This window comes from Apteryx mantelli, chromosome 17 (assembly GCF_036417845.1).
Source record: "Apteryx mantelli isolate bAptMan1 chromosome 17, bAptMan1.hap1, whole genome shotgun sequence".
NCBI lineage: Eukaryota > Metazoa > Chordata > Aves > Apterygiformes > Apterygidae > Apteryx > Apteryx mantelli.
The window spans coordinates 9112422-9130220 of record NC_089994.1 but is presented as its reverse complement, the minus strand read 5'-3'; the positions used below and the strand labels follow the sequence as shown (position 1 = coordinate 9130220).

Sequence of the window (17799 nt, the reverse complement as noted above, 5' to 3'; positions counted from 1 at the left end):
AGATTTGCTTATAAAAAGTATATATTCATGCGGAATGTAAAAAGCCCACTATATAATATGGTTATAACACTTCTTACCAGGCTGCACTTTCACCTCAGATAGAGCACTCAAACAAGCTTTTTTTCTTTCATCTCCTTTAGGGAATGGTCTAGAAAGATGAATATATTATTTAATTTATCTACATATTATATACTACTTCGTGTACCAGTCTAAAATTTGTTTCAAATTTATACAAACTTCATTAAAAATGTTTTTTTCCTACAAAGACAAAGATCTCTTACTGCAACACTTCTAGTGGATTTAAAGGCTCAGTATCTAAGGAGAACCTCTGCTATGTTAAAGAGTGTTCTTCCTTTTAGATTTAATGCTGATTTGTAAAATGACATATAGACCCAAAAACCCAACAAGAAACTGACAAACCCAAACAGCATCAGAGATGTGAATGAAATAAATTAGGGTTCTTCCTTATACAGAAATTTGAGCAAAATTCCTTTTATAAGCACCACAATAGTTACACCAATATAATTTCCCTTGTGGGCCTTATTCCAGAATAAAAATGTTGCTTTGAAAGTGGCATAAAGTAACTGGAAAAAGACAAGCCAGCAAAATGCCTGTGCAATTACACGCCTAATTTGTTCACATACTTAGCATGACTGCAGGTGCCAACTGGATAATTGGTGACATGGTTAACGATTAGTATGTACAATTACCCAATTTGCACGGGGACTTGTGTTAACCATCTATGGAAGTCAGTCATGCAATTGCACGCTCACCTGGTGTACAAGCATGCAAGTGAAAGGTATTACTTATGCTACGGTTTTAAGTAGTACCGCAGACTACTGAAGCAGCAACATAACACTAATGAATTCATCATAGATGATATATTTATTCACTTGTGTCCTCTACAAAGCAAACAGCAGTTCCTCCACATTGTCTTTATGTGGGAGATGTCTAAAATACAAATGCATTTTAAGGTTGGAGCACAAGATGAAATGGTTGCAAATTATAATTATTTACAGTTGCTTAATTATGACTTATTCCTAACAAAAGGTGGTTTGATTTCATCCCAAATGTCAAGATATTGAGATCCTAAACTCCCCTTTTAATTCATCCTACTGGGTGAAAGCATTTGGGCATGCACATAAGAGACATCTGATATTTGACAGTTGGTAATGTGAATGTCCGTTAGCCTGATGTCTTCAAGCTGGTGGTTGCAAGGCTTCATTTTAAAGGAAATGTGTTCCAGGAAATACATTCTGTGCAACTTTCAACTACTTTCATACACCAGAGAATGTTTTAAAAATATGCCACAAAACCACACTTACAGACGTAGAGCTTGTGTGCTGAGCTGCTGCCATCCACTGGCAAGCTTTATAAAAGTTAAATTACATATTTTCACTGCAGTCTTTACAGTCAGCAGTGAGAGCCTCTCTGTGAGCAAGATTTTCAGTTTTAAGAGAGCAATCCAGTGTGAGTGACATCAAATCCATCTCCATAACAACAATTTATGAATGAAGGAAAGAGATTTACATATGCAAAAAGAATAATCCTCTTTGTATCACACTGCACAATAAAATGTCTTTGCGAAGAGGAAAAGACAGTTTCATGGAGTCTTAGAGTTTTAGCAGAAAGTAAAGCATGCATGAGATTTACAGGGTTTTGTTTATTTGTTTTTAACTCCACATAAAATGTGCCTAAGAAGTTATAATAAGTTATTTAAAAAAAAAAAAAAAAAAGACAGTAAGCCTGTCAGACCCAAACAATGTTGGTCTGTTGATGTAATGTTGGTCGTCTATCCAAAAAGCCAAATTAATGGGGCATGTGACAATATAACTAGACAGATGGGATTTCAACTGGCATAAGAGCACTGATTGTTTTACCAACTCCATTTCTGTCTCAGCACACTTTTCTGTGGAGCCTCCTTCCACTATCACCAACCACAATATATTTGCTAAAATCAGTTTTAAAACTTAAGTTCAAGTTTACTGCCATGTACTTCCAGAGTAAAATGTTACAGCTGTTTCAGATGGAAGGACTGCTAAATCCTGCTTAAAGCATAGAATACTGAGATCAGAGCAGATACGAATTATCCCTAAGTCAAAGTAAAGCAAGTCTTTGCATCCTACTACAACTGTAAGTTGCATAAAAAACCAACCAACCAAAAACATTTCTTAACATAGGAGTAATTAATTCTTTTTTCCTGAAACACCATCCCACTACCTCTAAAAATCAGCTCAGCCTCTTAACCAGGACACTGGTAATTTCCAGAACAGTAAGCCCCAAAAGAGCACAACTTACTTGATAATGGCTGAAACATTGGTGATTTTATTAAAGAAATCAAATTCCCGTTGGTAGAACTCCTTGGCTGGGCCAGATAACGAGCTGGTTATCTCCTCTACTAGTTGCTCCAGGAGTTCCCCTATGTCAGCTGCATATAAAAATGAAAGCATCTGTGTCAGAAGCTTATTTCAGAGAGCTACATGATACGGGGAAGGGAAATAGTCATCTTTGGTTAGTGGTAATAATAATAATAATAACAACAAAAAAAGATACTGATGCAAAGACTGCTGCATCTCTTTTGATGCATTCTGTCAGGCAGAACAATTCGATAGAGCGGACCCTATCTCTTCAAATGAAGAGGAGAAATTCCCTAGCTAAAAGTATTCCTCCTGCCAAGAGAGGAGGCAGGAAGGAACTTTAGTCTGAACTGAGGCAAGGAATAGGAATCAAGCCAGATTAAATTTTAAAGCACTCACGATCTTTTTGGTGTCCTTCTTCATCCAGGTAGATATTAGTTTTCATGTTCCAGATGAACTGGTGAGCCAAGAGCTGGGATTTGGCAGCTGCCCACAGGATATATTCTCTAACATAACCCATCTGCAACAGCATGCAGTCCAGGAACAATCAACGACTGTTACAACTCAAGGAGACTCAATGTTAACTGCTTCTAATAGCTATTCTTTGAAACTTAAAATTATTTAATGGCTGGAAAGAAAATAAGTGCAATCTCATTCACCTTGCTAAAAAGAACTTTCAAGAATGGCAATGTATTCCAACAGGTAGGAGATTAAGCCTAAACTGTTTTCAGCTTTATTACTGACTTGTTCTGTCATTCTAGGTAAGCTACTTCCCGCCTCAGTACCTTTTTCTATCTGTTCTATCTGGATTTCAAATCTTTTTGAGCTCAGGGTGTCTCCTAGTTAGTTTTCTACAAAGTACAGCATAATGGAGTCTTTGGTCTTGCTTGGCATCAATAAATGTTCCTTTAATGTGAGCTATACAGACAACTTCATAATTTTGGTGGCAAGAACTGCACATGATGGCACGGTTGCACAGAAATTCTGGAAAGCAGGAACACAAACTTACAAAAGAAGCTGAAATGCACAAGGCAAACCTACTCACTCTAGGGGTGGCATTCCCTTTCCCCTACTTGCAGCTACTTCTCTGCTCTCTGGAGATTTCTGTTTGACTATGACAGTATCAGACAAGACTTTGTGATGTTTATGCTCTGCACTACAGAGGATATTTATCTATATGAAGCTCTCAAAGAATAACTATATACAGTCACCTACACTCCTGGCTGGGATGTCTTCACCTGAAAATAACGCACTGACCAGTGTTCAAATACCTTATGGGCAGACAATAATGATCCCAATTTAATGAACTGTGAATTTGGTCCTCAAGTTTTGCTTCTGGCTTCTACAAGATGAAGATAAGATCTAATTTCGTATAGATGATGGAGATCCCCCTCCCTGCCCCCCGATGTCTTCTCTGTATAACTCCACAGAAAAATAATTAAGGACAGTGATTTTCATTTAATTTCACTATTACTCATCTCACACAGCTCTTCAGAAGCTTTATTCAGACAGAGTGCTCAGCTGAGATTTCCCATAACAAAACCTCGCTCCTTACAGATAAGCTACATAGCCTCTGTTTTCTCAAGTTTACCTGTTCATAATAAAGGTGCACCCAAGCAAACCTGTCTCCAGAGACAATTAATTTTTTTCCTGTATATTAGGTATAAGACAATAATACGCAGCATTAGTTTAAACTTAAGTTTTGTCTGATTTGCAGTCTTAAGTATAAAGGCTGTTTTAAAAATTTCCTTGATTCATACACAGCTGTTTCATGTCCTTACCTTATCATAACGAAGTGCCTGCACAATCTGTGGAATGTAGAATAAAATGGCATCCTGAAAAAAGAAAAGGCGGCAGAGTTTTTTTTATCATTATTATTGCTGGTTTAGTAGTTGGAAGGGAAGACAGGTCACATGCACAGAGAAAAGCTCCCTTTATTTAGGTGATGAACAAAATTTCTACTAGCACTGATTTTTTATTTTAAACTACGTATGTGCCACCTTCTCAAATCAAAGGATTTTTCTGCCCAGCTACCCTCTTCAAAAATATCATCAACAAATATGTATTTTACAGTCTTTATAACAAGTTTGATAAGTGCTAAAAATTCAAGCCTTCTTCTGCTTCAGAAGAAACACCTTTCCATTGAGAGGAGAATATCTGAGAACTGAAAAGAACAATCTGAGAGAAATGGTCTGAAGAATTCAGCTTAATGTGATCTATAAAAGACAAAGAACTTGCAAGTGAATAAGCCAGTAGTATGCGGGACAATCAACGTTAATTTTTCATCCCAACCTATTCACTCTCTTCAATGCGATGTGCCCATTTAGCACACCTGCCTCTTCACAGTATTAAAATGAAGCCTGCAGTCACAATGACTGAGGCCACAACTTTACTTGAAGTATTAGGCTCTCTTGGAAGACATCTTACCGGAGGAAAAGATCGCAGGACTTTAACTCCATACTGAGCTGTTAGAGGATGAGGCGGATACATGCTTGAAAAATAGGAAAGGCCAGTCGGTGGGTCTGTTGGTGCCCAGCACAGAACATGGCTGAGCTCAGGTGCATCAGCATCGATTGTATGCCACGTAACCAGGTACTGAAAGAGCAGGTCAGACACGTTATGAGTTTATAGGACCCAGTAATACCTGGGTAATACTCAGGCTGTAACGCTATAATCTAGCTTCTTAAAGCATGGAAAGTGAAGCATGCTACATTTTATTTTACAAAACAACTATTCATCTAAAGCATTTGTTCTTCCAGGGAAACCTAACTATTGGAATCACCTCACCTCCCTGATCACTGGATGAGGTTTGTGAGGCAGAGTTACAAAAAGCATAATACAGCAGAACCAGCATGGGGAGAAAGAAGAGAGGATGAACCCTTTTATAACTGTCAAAGGTACAATTTTCCTCTCATCTATTTTACAGGTGATATACAGAATGCAGCTCTGATGAGACTGTCCCTCACATGACTACAGTGCTCCACTGCAGATCAGCATGAGGCATTTCCTCCATTTTAGAGACTCTGCCTCTTTTGACACTGAGAGAATGGGTTAGACTTGAAATCAACTTCAGCAGCAGCGCACCACCATGGTCACCATGTCCAGTGGTCTTTTTACATGTTATGTGAAAAGAACAGAAATAGTGGCTGTACTGAAAGTGATGGGGTTTGGAATGCTTTATGTATGGCAAGAATAGGTCCAGGAGCAAGGTGTACAATCAGCTAGCTAGCCACAGACTCGTAGTACCGAGATTCTTGCCTCAGCATCCTATTTCCATAGCTATTTTGTCATTCTCTCCCCTGAGTTATGCTTAGCACTAGAACACATTCTGTCTTAAGTAAAAACTGTATTTTCCAATATATCTGTAGGAAACAGCCTATCTGAGGCCCCATGACAATATCAGTATTAACAAATACCTTTATTGCTTCAGGAACATCGCTAACAGCTCCTGGGTCCAACCGAACCAGACGAGTTACTTCTGTTCCAATAGCTTCAGTGTTCTTAAATCTAAATATAACCAGGAATACAACAACATTATTAGTTAATTTCAACAGTCTCTTTATTTATCAGAAGATGAGAACAGCAAAAGGCAGAAAAGTACGTGCTTAATAAACAAATAGCCCAACTATAAAATGGTGTACATTGAGGGACCAATATGCTGTGAAAAGAGGATTCAGGAAGAACTAGTCCTCATCCAATGCCTTTGTATAAAGCACAACTACTTTAGCCCACTATCAAATTCTTGGCTGAAAAATACTGTCTGGGATTCTATAGAAATCTGTGCTTAGAACTCTACTTGGCAAAAATCATCATTGCTGTAAGTGGGAAAGAATTTCCTTTCCCTTCTGTAGCCAACTATGCAAATTCTTCTGTTATACTGATTAAAGCACAAGCCAATATATAGGCAGAACACTTCATTCCAAGATACCTTTAGCACTGTTTAAATGCTACAACTACTAATGGGTGAAATGTTATTCAAAACTGAACATGATTCCTTCTGAAGAAAACACTGTCTATGTGTCAATGTAGAGAAGGAACTCAGGCTCCACTAGAGCCTGAGCCCAGTGTGTGTCTTATTAAGCAGTCTGGTTCTTTTCATTTCAAAGGTCTCAGCCAGGTGTGAAAAGATGCAAGACTGCTGTAAACAGGAGCAAGTGCCATCAGTACTTACAGTGTCAGTACTCATTCAACCTCTAAGAAAGGTAGCAGGAATTATATCAGTTCTTTCTTTTGAAATTTCTCACCTGGTAGGCAGCTGTACAGCAAGATGAGGAGAAATGCTCCAAGCCAGATTCACATTATCTTTCCATTGCTTCTCACTAAGACTGACATACTTAGACCTCCAGTTTGCCACACTGCTCTCTCCAGTTTGATCCAGCTCTAGCTCAGGGGAGGAGAGTGGATTGTACCATGTGATTAAGCGTTCAATCTCAGTAGCCTGAGGGAAATAGATTAAAAACAAATTATTTTTTGGAAGAAAATAAAATACTCCACTTTCACCCTCTCACATTGCTTTAGTATATTTATCCTGCAACAACTTCAAGGTCTCAGAAATTCATGCAGTGCCCCTATTTTTCTGATGACCCACCAGCAACGAGAGCAGTAACGTCCTCCGCTTCATGTAGTACTTGTGCAGCTGCGTCCCTCTGTTAGTCTTCTTGGACATCCCTTGAGGAAAGGATAAAAATGTTTTCAGTGGCTTTTCTTCAGTATCTTAAATGCTGCTTTCAAACTGTCTACATGGGGCAACCTTAACAGAAGCTAAAGAACTGAACCAGCATAGGACACTTGTAAATTTAGACCTGAGTGACTTCAGAAAGTCAGCACTGCATCTGCTCATGCAGTTGTTCTCTAAACACACTGAGTACGACAGGCTATAGGGTTATTAGTTTAACCAGTGTTGCATTCGCTTTAGAAGTACAGCAGCCTACTAAAAAGAAGAGCACATAGCTTATAGCTGTGCAAAAATACAATTCACAACCTAATGCCATTCTGCTGCCCGGAAAAATCACTAAGGCATGTGTGCACACGTAATGCAATTTCTTTTCAGGAGTTCAATATATCTTGACCTCCACTCCTATCTTCTGCACTGCAGAACTGAATGGTCTATTGAACAAAACAGCTAGTTTCAAAACTTCGCTGTTTGCTCCCAGTGAGGCACCATTCCCACACCACCACCATGAGTTTGGCATTAGCAATTAAATACCCTATCAGGAAAACATGAGCCCAACATTAAAGGCAAATACCAGCTTTAAGCAACATCTGCATATAAAACACGCTGTGAAGTGGGATGCAATGAGCTTGCTGCAATTAAAGAGACACCTGATTTTTTAGATATGGTTGACATGCCACTGGATAAAGGGTAGGTATTTATCCATCCTTGTGTAGCCTGTTGCCGAGATCCAACGTTGATATCCAGGCTGCTCCTAGTGTCTTGATTATCTGACAATAGAACACAAGATCTAAAGTAGAATCTAATCAAACAAACTACAGGTTTTTGAAACTGCATGTAAAGGAACTCACCAGGTGGCACTAGTTGGCTGGCTGTCAGATACTTTTTGTCTGAGAACATAGCTGTCCAAAACTTGATCAGTATGCTAATATCCTCACGAAGCCTCTTTTCCCCTTGTGTAGGGAACTTTGAGGGACAACTTAAAGATATCACACAAAAAATGTGAAGTTGAAGGCAAAACAAACAAAACCCCAAAACCCAAATCTAATCAAGCCATTTTTTTTTTCTTCTGACCAGAAGCTATGAGAACAAGCAGCCTATGCATCACTACATTTTATCCTCATTCCTTTATTCTGTCTGACTGAGTAAAACTTTCCTATTGCAACTGAAGATCAAGAAGGCAGGCTGTCAGCATCTTGGATTCATTCGGAACCTAATATTATGACTGACTCTGACCTCCTCGCCTTGTCAGATGCTGCTGTCAATTACATCATCTTCTATTATGCCCACGCCAAATGTTGAAAGCACATTTATCATCAGATTCTGCAAGGATATATTTTCAAAGCTGTATGAACCATTTCAGCCATACACTCTGCAACAGTAATTCTTTTAAATCTTATAAATCTAGGTACAGTTTTTAGTATTGCATAATCTCCAGAATAATGAGAGAAAGGAAAGAATATGAACTGCCCTGAAGATACTAGTTTATAAGCCACATATACATCTGGAGCTTATATCTAAGCCTCATCAAGATAGTTCATGAACTATACTGAGGCACAAAAGAAAAAAATGTCTTTGTTTTAATGGGTGAAAAAAGAAAGGAAGGAATTAAATCACTACAAGAGAAAGACAGTTGCTGCTTTGAAGTATCAAAAGATTTAGGAAATTGCACAAACAGACTTTCAGTGAGTAATTGCAAATAAAAAGAATACCTGAAATAATCAAAGGCAGTTGAATAAATCTTTTCTCTCAACACATTTCGAATAGTTGCATTTGGAACCACATCAGCATGCAGCAAAGACAACCCCAGAGTCAGCAACCTAATATAAAAAAATATTTAGACCATGAAATTTTTTGCATTTCCACAATGGTGACCAAGGCAATACCATACCGATCCTACTAACAGCTATAACTCCATCCAAGTCATACAAGGGAAAAAGTGTCCGTTTAACTGTCCTTGACAAACTGTTTTATTATCAGCGTGTTCCTAAAGCTGTGGCTACAGGACAATAGAAAGTTGAAGCCTTCAAGTCATAAAAAGTGAAAACAATTGTCGTAGCAAAATTTTACCCAACTGATGCATTGACTAGATTCGTGACATGGGCAGTTCATTACATAAAAGTATCCCATGAAGTTTTCTGAAGCACCAGAAATGATTTTCAAGCTGATTTAGCTAGACCTACTTTGAAAACAGAGCTTAGACTCTAAATCATTCCACACTTAAAAGAATTTTCGCCATTTAAGGCCAATGACAAGTTACATATTTGGCGTTTAGTTCTTCCCTCTCCCCCCACCCCAACTTTATTTCCTTCCACAAAGAAAGAAAAACCCCACTCACTTAAAACGTGGTCCAATTGCGGCCACATGACGATTCAAACTGCCTTTCGCTCCTCCAATGTTCAAGGAAAGAGACCGTTGGAGCAGGCTGGAGAAGATCTCTATTTGGTCAGAACTGCAGTACTTGGCTATTTCAAATCTCTGCACCAGAAACTGAGAAAGAGACAGACATGCCATACTTCCTTTGATTTTTTTTCTCTCAAAAAACCAGTCTTTTCTGTGTCAGATACCTTTTTCCACCCCCCAATTATTATGCTCCTTTAAAAAGAGCATGGCTCCTGGTTTTAAGGCAGAGGAACTACAGTCACAAGCTGCACTGCCTTTCCAGAATTATGAGACCAAACAGCGCAGAGTAGCTTAATTACAGTGTCACTGCAATGTCATCATAGACGCAACATTCCAGGAGAGAGATACGTACATCTATCCAGATGTAATGTGGGGTGACCTCTGGTGGACAAGGCCTCGGCTGGCTCTCTTCTGAGGCTGCTAACGGATCTGCTTCTTTCTGCTCAGCAGAAAACAGGCCAACTTTCTGCTCCACTGTCATTTGCCAGGCTCCTGCCATTTCCCGCATGAACTACAAAAGAGAAGACTACAGTGCTTCCTGTTTCAAGAGCATCTTCTTGTGTGTAAAGCACAGACTTTCTCCAAAGGGCACACAAGGATCTGAACACATCAATTAAAAATCCCTGCAATGTTAATGGAGAGGCAGAGACAGGTCTATACACCCCACCTGAAATAAAGTGTTTCTTCCACATCTTAAATTACAAAGGGAAGAAAGACCCCCTCAGAAGTTCAGTTTGTAATGGAAAGACCACACAGCAGACAAGCTCTGTATCTTGCTGAGGAGACTGAACTGTTAATCACCTGGTGCTGTCCTTTCTCCCCCTCTACTGAAGGAAACTGCCTCCAACACCATGGCAGCAGAGACAAATATACGCCACCTTCTCATGCACAGCAGGACAGTCTGGCTCATTAGGGCACACAAATGATGAACCGCACCAGAGAAAGCTGGCACACACTCACTTTTGTTGGCCCTGCTCTAAGGAGCAGCACCCTCTGGTAGAGGGGAAGCCCAGCAACTGAGGGTGCTCACCTGATCTCCTCAACAAGATACACAGAAGGTATTTCTCACAAGCCTAAGAGAAAAAAATGAAACCAATTTTTAATAAGTTAAGCCACTGCAATGTGCATGTGGAACTGACCTACATAAATTCAGACTGATAATTATTCCCAGCAAGCAAAACATTTAGTGCTCACTCATTGGAGCTATTTCCAAAGGCAGCTTTTTCCATCTGTGTGTGGTGAGTTGCTTTATTACTACTAGATTTGTCCCCTCTTCACAAAATACAGCTGTTCTAGCCTGATACAGGATTAGGACATTTGCAAGCCTATTTTTAATGCAAGGAAACAATGCCAGACACCAGAGGCTCTGAATGATGAGCAGGGGCATTGATTTCCATTTGTTTTAAAACACTATTATATAAATTGCAGCAGTTCAGGAGCCAATTCATGAGCAGCTCAGGTACCTGTGCAGCAAAATCAGTTCTACAGCTGAGATCCTAACAACTTTCCTTGGCTATATCAGCCTGCGGCTGAGAGTGCCATTTCCCACAGTCCACTTAGTGAGGGCATTCAGACTACCATCAATCCATTAGTCTACCAGGAAACCCCTGCTTAACTGATTAACAAAACATTTAACATCCTTATTTGAAATGGATTCACAATAACTGTGACTCTCTCCGTATTTTTCTCTCCTCCCCCCCTTGCAGGGGTGGAGAAAGAATTGTTAAATAGCTTCCTACCGGCACTTCTATTCCATTCTTGGCAGCAAGCAGCCACTCCCAGCAAGCAATTGCTGTTTCCATGCCATGTTCATTGAACATTCGCAGGGGTCCCCAGCACAGATGATGAAGGAGCTGGGGATCACAGTCTGAAAACAAACATTCACACAGATTTCTCCAACAGAATCAATAAGAAATACTTTTCACATCAGCATGAAATTGGTGTGCAAAGTATGTGATAATCAGTTCCTAATAAATAGCTTTTAGTTTGAGAGGCTTTTCCCTAAAATAAGTATAACTGAAAAAACCCAAACACAGTTTTGCTTCAGACTGATACTTACTGGGTTTGTATATAGGTATTTTTGTTGTTTATTACTCTCGGCATTCGCAGCCAGAAAGCAGAACTCCTTTTGTTTTTCATTACCTTTGCTGCTTATTAGCAGTGCAGTCAACTTAAACATGGCCTGAGTATAGAATTCAGTCTGGCCCAATTCAAGAGCATCACTGAGCTCTTTAACCATCAGTTTATTCAGGTCAGATGTTCGTCCTGTAGCATTTGAGAACTGAATCATTCCAGAAACCTGTAAAATATAATTCTTTATTCAACAGAGAGCAATATTTTCAGGAGCCCAGTTTGGGATCAGTTGTGTGCTGAGTAAGGAGATCCACTATAAACAGAGATATCTCTTGTTAACTACTTTGCTAAAGCTCCTTAGCTTTACCAACAATCTAAGAACTCACTGCAAGACTAACAATAAAATCATCTGCTTAATAACCTAGGAAAATTACACCCTTTATCTTGAAAGGGATTTAACTTTAAAGTCCATGCTTAAATGAACAAAGAACCATAGAACAATTAAAGTTGGAAGGGACCTGAAAAGCCATGCTGTAACTGGTAAACGCTCTACACTCAGGAGAAATGCTGTACTTACCTCTCCTGCATAGCGGTTGCGCAAGTTAAGAGAAGCCATGAAGTTGGAGTAGTCTTTCTTCACACAAGTGGGTCTTTCTGTTAGCTGGGTTGCCTATGACCAGACCACATATAGCTGTTTACACTGTACCTATCCAAGCACATGAGTTTTTTTCTATTTAAACCTTTACAGAGGTTTTACGTTTAGTTTTCCTTGGGCTTAGCATCAGAAGAATAGTACCAGGACCAATGAAAAAAAACGAGTAAGGGACACATGCATTAATTCCATGAATACAGTCTGAGATCAAGGCAAAAAAAAAAAAGGGGGGGGGAGCCATAAAGAAAATCTCTGGGGCTGCTGTTCCCCTTTCATGAACAGGTAAGGAAGAAGACAGAAGAGTACAAAGGATCTTAGCTGGTGGAACAGCTACAGTTTTACTCTCTTATTTGTCATCATGTTACTTTTCAATATTTTACAGATCATCATCATGACTGGGAGATAACTTGATTTGAGACAGAAAGAAGTAAGGTATCTTTCAGAGTAAATGCTCAAGTACTATGGCAAAAATGATAAAGAAAATCCATATACCTGGCTATATTGAATGTTATCAAATTAACATGACAGCTATACAGCTACATGAACAAACAAGCAAGAGTTATGCCTAATACTCACGCCCAAAGTGGTGTTCTGTCTGTTGTAGCCTGCGAAGTGCAGAATACTTTCTGTAGCCATAGCCAGTCCTGTGTGCTGGGACAAACCTGATACCCAGTTCTGATGTTTGTTTAAGTACTCCTGAGAGAAACAATGATGTTTGTTGGAAAACTATTGCATTTTTCTAGAAAGGGCAGCTCATAACAAGTGGTGCATCATTGTGAACTACCAGAAAACTCAATTATACATATATCTGACAACAAACACTGTCTCTATGCTTCCCTTTTAAGCACTGCTCCCTTGGCACTAGGGAACTCTGAACGTCATCCTAAATACATAAAGAGTAAGATTCGTTCCATCTTGTAAAAGGTAAGGTATCTGAAAGCTGATGTCTTCTTTAAAGGGAAACACTTTTCACAAAAAGTACTTCACAAAAGGAAGTATTTTGGACTCCCTGGAAGATGGGAATATATTTAGTTATCCTTTTTCAAAAAGGAGAGTCTCTTGGTTTTTTTAGGGAAAGAAATACAAACCGCAGGTAGATTTGCTGTGTCCGAGATTGTTCTTGAGCCTCCCCAGAAACCGTTATCAGCACTAAGACAGGCTCTTCTAGGCAGAATATTAGTCCAAACCAGACTAATTATTTTCCAGCTGCTCAGCAAAGGATTAGCAAAAGAGATCTGCATTTTACTGTAGCAAGACTTTGTTTATATAAAAGGTATTTTAGTACTTTTATTAGTACATCATAAATAGTCTTTTGTGGCCTTTGCTAAGTCTTGTGAGCACTTCCTATTGAACTCTGCCACATGTGAGCATCTGCTACACCCATGCTTGAATTCAAGCCTGTAGTTTACAATCTTCTCATATTAACAGTGTTTCTCTGCATTTAAAAAATGAACTGTAAAGACTGGGAGGAAAAAAAAAATCCTCCCAAGAAGGAAACAAATTTTACATCCTAATCACATGAACTTCTGACCAGCTGGTACTTTCAGCTAATGCACCAGATATAATTAATCTTTGTTAGGTAGAGCATTCTATGCCAAATTTTGATTTCTGAAGCCAAACCAGGATGATCAACTGTTTACAAAAATATTATTTTAAAAATATTCAGGTGTGGACTACATCAAAAGTCACATAAAAGTAATAATTTAATATTAATTAAGTAATAATAAATAAAATATTTCCTGCCAGTGTCATAATGGAAATCTTCAAGCTATAGGAGATTTAAAATGATATTTGGATAGCCTGAAAAATAAAGAACAACATACAATCTAGTTCTTAATTCTGGAGATCTGTAAAGATCAAATTCTTCCACAGATGTAGGCTCATTACCTGTAGATGAGACTTTGTAACAGAGGGAGCCCATTTCATTGCTTCTTGCAGAATCATTCCACAGCGTGCAGCAAAATCCTTCACTATACTCTAATTAAAAAAGCATCAATACAGTCAGTAAAATATTGGATATTTAACAAGAAGCACTGTTTTTAATGGTGTAATAAGTAAAAATTATATGAACCAAGACAGGTTTCAGCAACTTGATACAGTTAAAAGTTCCCTTAACAATGAAATATACCCTTGGTAAGCAAAGAACTGTCATGCTTCGTGCCGAGATTCAGAAAAATATAAATGCCCAGTTGCCATTTTATATTAGAAAAATCTTACCTAAGGATACATATTCAGAAAAGGACCTTTCAGAGCTGCTCAGAGTAATTTATCTCCAAGACACAAAGAGTCAGGCATTATTTTGTTGTTTGATGTATCAAGGAGGACTGCCTACCTCTCTGGCTTCATGTGTGTCAGGGACAGTTATTCTATATGGAGCATCTGGAATGTCATAGTATGGTTGGTCCTTGTGAATGTCCTAAACAAAGGCAACGTCAAATCTCAGTAAGATAAAGTTCATCATCGCTTACCTTGAACAACCCAAGTGGCACTCTCCCCAAACAGGAAGTCTGATTTACAAACCACTTTGCTAACATTTGGCTCTCAAAGTCAATTTGAACAGTTTGGTTTTCAGTATAGATCAATTATTTAAAAAAATCTAAGCCCTCTTCTCAACATTTAGTACTAAAATAAATTTCTATAAAGCTTTTCCATTTTCAAAAACACTAGTATGTAATATTTTGAGAGTCCAAGGAATACGGATACACATACACAGATCGTAAAGAATACAACCTGACATCATAATCATTCAAAAAAATAAATACCAAACTTTTACTTCAAAGAAGACAGTTTGATAGTTATAATATGGAATTAGTAATACTTTATTTTATTCTTAAACACTAAATTTGACTTTCTGAACCTCATTTGATAACTTTCAAGCACTACTTTTACTATCTATAAAATAGGGAGGCGAATACACTCCTTACCTCACAGGAGTGCACTGAGATTTAATAAATTATTATTAAGATTATATAAATCTTAATGATGAAGGTTCTCCTTCTGTGGCACAAACAAACCAAGAACTCCAAAAAAGTAAATGTTAAATAATTGCAGAACAAAGGAAAAAAATCAGTTCTAAGAAAAAGAAAAGCGGAAGGTATATTTTATAACCATAATAGCATCACAAGAAAAAGGAACTTACTGCACTAAGAGACAGTGACAGTGTCTGCAGAATATCTAGCATAGTCTTCAGCACAGTTCCACTCCATAGCAAGTGAGGAAATCTAGAGCAAGACAGGAATCACACACGCAATGACTATGGGGAGCTGAGGAAGGAAATGTTTTTACCAAGAAATGAAGTTGCTCAAAGAGCTATCTATGTACATCACTAGGTAAACTCATATACAACAGAAGGCACTAAGCTCACCACAGCTCACAGACTGGCTCAATATGCATCCAAAGCTCTCCAAGAGCAAGCTAAGGGGAGCTGTTTCCTAGGAACTGACATACCTGAGAAAAACCTGAGAGAAACACACCTGAGAGAAAAACAAAGTCAATGCAACACTTCAGGTTAGACAACTCAGGCTCCATCACATTGCAGAGATGGAAAGAGAAAGAAAAATAACACATTGCTACTTTATTTCAGCACTGAAGTCTTGAAATAATTACTTCAGTACTTTAAAAAAAAAAAAAAAAAAGCAGCTTTACACTGCTATGCAAACAGAACACACTATGGCCTACTGTCCAGCAGAAGACAGTGTCTTGAATGCAGTATGATGAAGTAAAGCATATTTTTGCTCTTTTTTTTTGAGCATTTTGCCTTCCTCCATCTGTGGAAATAGTATAAAGAAACGGCCATTTTAAGCAGGGGTTTCAGAGACAGGTTTAAAAACATTGTTGGATGACATTTTTCAAGGAGACGGTCTAGCAGAACCATCAGCCATGACATCCACACACCTGCCTTCCTCACTTCCATGAATATTCTCTAATTAGTAAGTGTGAAAAAAGCAACGGAGAAGTGAAATCTATACTCACTTATCTACAAGACCTGACAAGTATTTGTCTGCTACTCTCCTTATCCTCTTGTGAATGTGGTTAAAATTCACCAGCAAGAACTGAGCATGTCTCTCCAGCTCTTCTTCATTCTCCTTGGTTTTAGGCTAAAAACATTTCAAAAAGAAATATGAAACATTTAAGGAAAAAGCTAAACACTTTTTCATAAATTTAATGAGAACATTTGTACAAACTTTTAGTTTCCAAGTAACTTACCTTATCAGCCATCATTGTCAGGAAAGCTTCAAACACCTTATCAGCAACAGCTATCACACACTGCATCATGCCTGAAGAATTGAGAGAAGTCACAGGTCTGGTTATCAGAATTACATTTTCTTTAAACGTTAAAAAGTGTTTATGTTTACTCAGCCAGCATTGAACAAAACTGTTTCAAAATACAATCAGCTTTCTCTGGCAAAAATAAAATAACAGCAACCTACTGAATGTTACTTAGTTACCTACTTTGTTACTTAGTTCAGTTTGATTTGTTTTAGTTTCACATGCCTGAAGATCACACTTTCTAGTATCTCAAATTGCAACATAACCTAGATAGATAATCTTACCAGATTTGTCTTTTTGAATTGCTTTATCCTCAAAATAGCAGAACATGACTTGGAAGCGATCTTGGTCAGTTGAACGCAACACCCTAGAAGGAAAACAGTTTTGTGGGTTTTGGGGGGTTTTGGTTTGGTTTGTTTTTTTGTTTTCTTTTAAACACCTTCAACACAAATCCAGAGTACTTTTAACACCACAGTACATACCAACACAAACAGTAATGATTCATTTTACAGTAATTTTAATTCTCCAGGAGGTCTGATACTGCCATTTCTTTCTATATTGAACTAACAGGGCTTAGATGATAAAGAGCTGGTTTGCCACAGAGAAAATAACTTACACACCACAGGAGGGGGAAACCTGATGACATACTTGCATAATCACCACCAACACATGAACATGGTACAATTTCTTGTATTTCTATAGGCAGATGTATATGTTGTATTCGTACAAGATGGAAATACTATTTATTAAAAAACTGTTTCTAAAATACAACCAGGAAGTTTCAGGAAATGTTTGTCCTTGCTGTTTAGTTACTGTCAAAAGCAAATATGAGATGGTGAAGTTTCTTCCTACTTTCTTCACTGCCAAACCCTCAATTCAGCTTTCAACTACAGATTTTCTTTTTTAATAGCAGTAATCAATAAGCTTGTAAAGAAAGAAAAATCTGTGAATTCAGTAAATTAAATTGGTACAAAGTAGATCACACTAGTGAAGGGAATAAAAGCACACTACAGAAATAATTCTCTCAGCTCCTCCATTACTATACTCTCACAGCACAGAAGAATATCTGTGCTATTCTTCAGAGGTAAAAGCACAAGACCTCAACTCTGTGCAGGTGCATTACGCTTTCAAGACTGTCCTTTCTAGGGCCCTTGTGTCCATCTTCAATTAGTTCCTGTACAGAGGAGCTCACATTTTGGGGGCCCAGCTATAGCATTCCATCCTTCTATCCACCCTAAAGGAACTTTGGCACAGATGAATTTCCAGTGTCAGTCTTCCATGGAGCTACTTTGACACAAAATATTGATTCTCATTTATCTTAGTTTCTGGCAATTCTGACTTGAACATTTAAAAATTAAAAACCAAAACTAACA

The 17799-nt window shown here is 38.2% G+C and overlaps 1 protein-coding gene across 3 annotated transcripts in view; it reads right to left on the bottom strand.

The window, feature by feature from the left end:
• Positions 1-17799, bottom strand: part of PI4KA (phosphatidylinositol 4-kinase alpha) — a 66569-nt gene that overhangs the window by 9739 nt on the left and 39031 nt on the right. For all 3 annotated transcript variants that reach the window (XM_067306930.1, XM_067306932.1, XM_067306931.1), the window contains exons 23-45: positions 16711-16793; positions 16364-16434; positions 16130-16254; positions 15297-15378; positions 14490-14573; positions 14045-14134; positions 12734-12853; positions 12083-12175; positions 11575-11731; positions 11172-11299; positions 9785-9943; positions 9368-9519; positions 8742-8849; positions 7881-8008; positions 7680-7799; positions 6946-7025; positions 6602-6795; positions 5774-5864; positions 4785-4952; positions 4139-4192; positions 2757-2877; positions 2299-2428; positions 78-148 (exon numbers count right to left, since the gene is read on the bottom strand). In XM_067306930.1, coding sequence (XP_067163031.1) covers positions 78-148; positions 2299-2428; positions 2757-2877; positions 4139-4192; positions 4785-4952; positions 5774-5864; positions 6602-6795; positions 6946-7025; positions 7680-7799; positions 7881-8008; positions 8742-8849; positions 9368-9519; positions 9785-9943; positions 11172-11299; positions 11575-11731; positions 12083-12175; positions 12734-12853; positions 14045-14134; positions 14490-14573; positions 15297-15378; positions 16130-16254; positions 16364-16434; positions 16711-16793 — 2609 coding nt within the window. The remainder of the gene's footprint in view (positions 1-77; positions 149-2298; positions 2429-2756; positions 2878-4138; positions 4193-4784; positions 4953-5773; positions 5865-6601; positions 6796-6945; positions 7026-7679; positions 7800-7880; positions 8009-8741; positions 8850-9367; positions 9520-9784; positions 9944-11171; positions 11300-11574; positions 11732-12082; positions 12176-12733; positions 12854-14044; positions 14135-14489; positions 14574-15296; positions 15379-16129; positions 16255-16363; positions 16435-16710; positions 16794-17799) is intronic.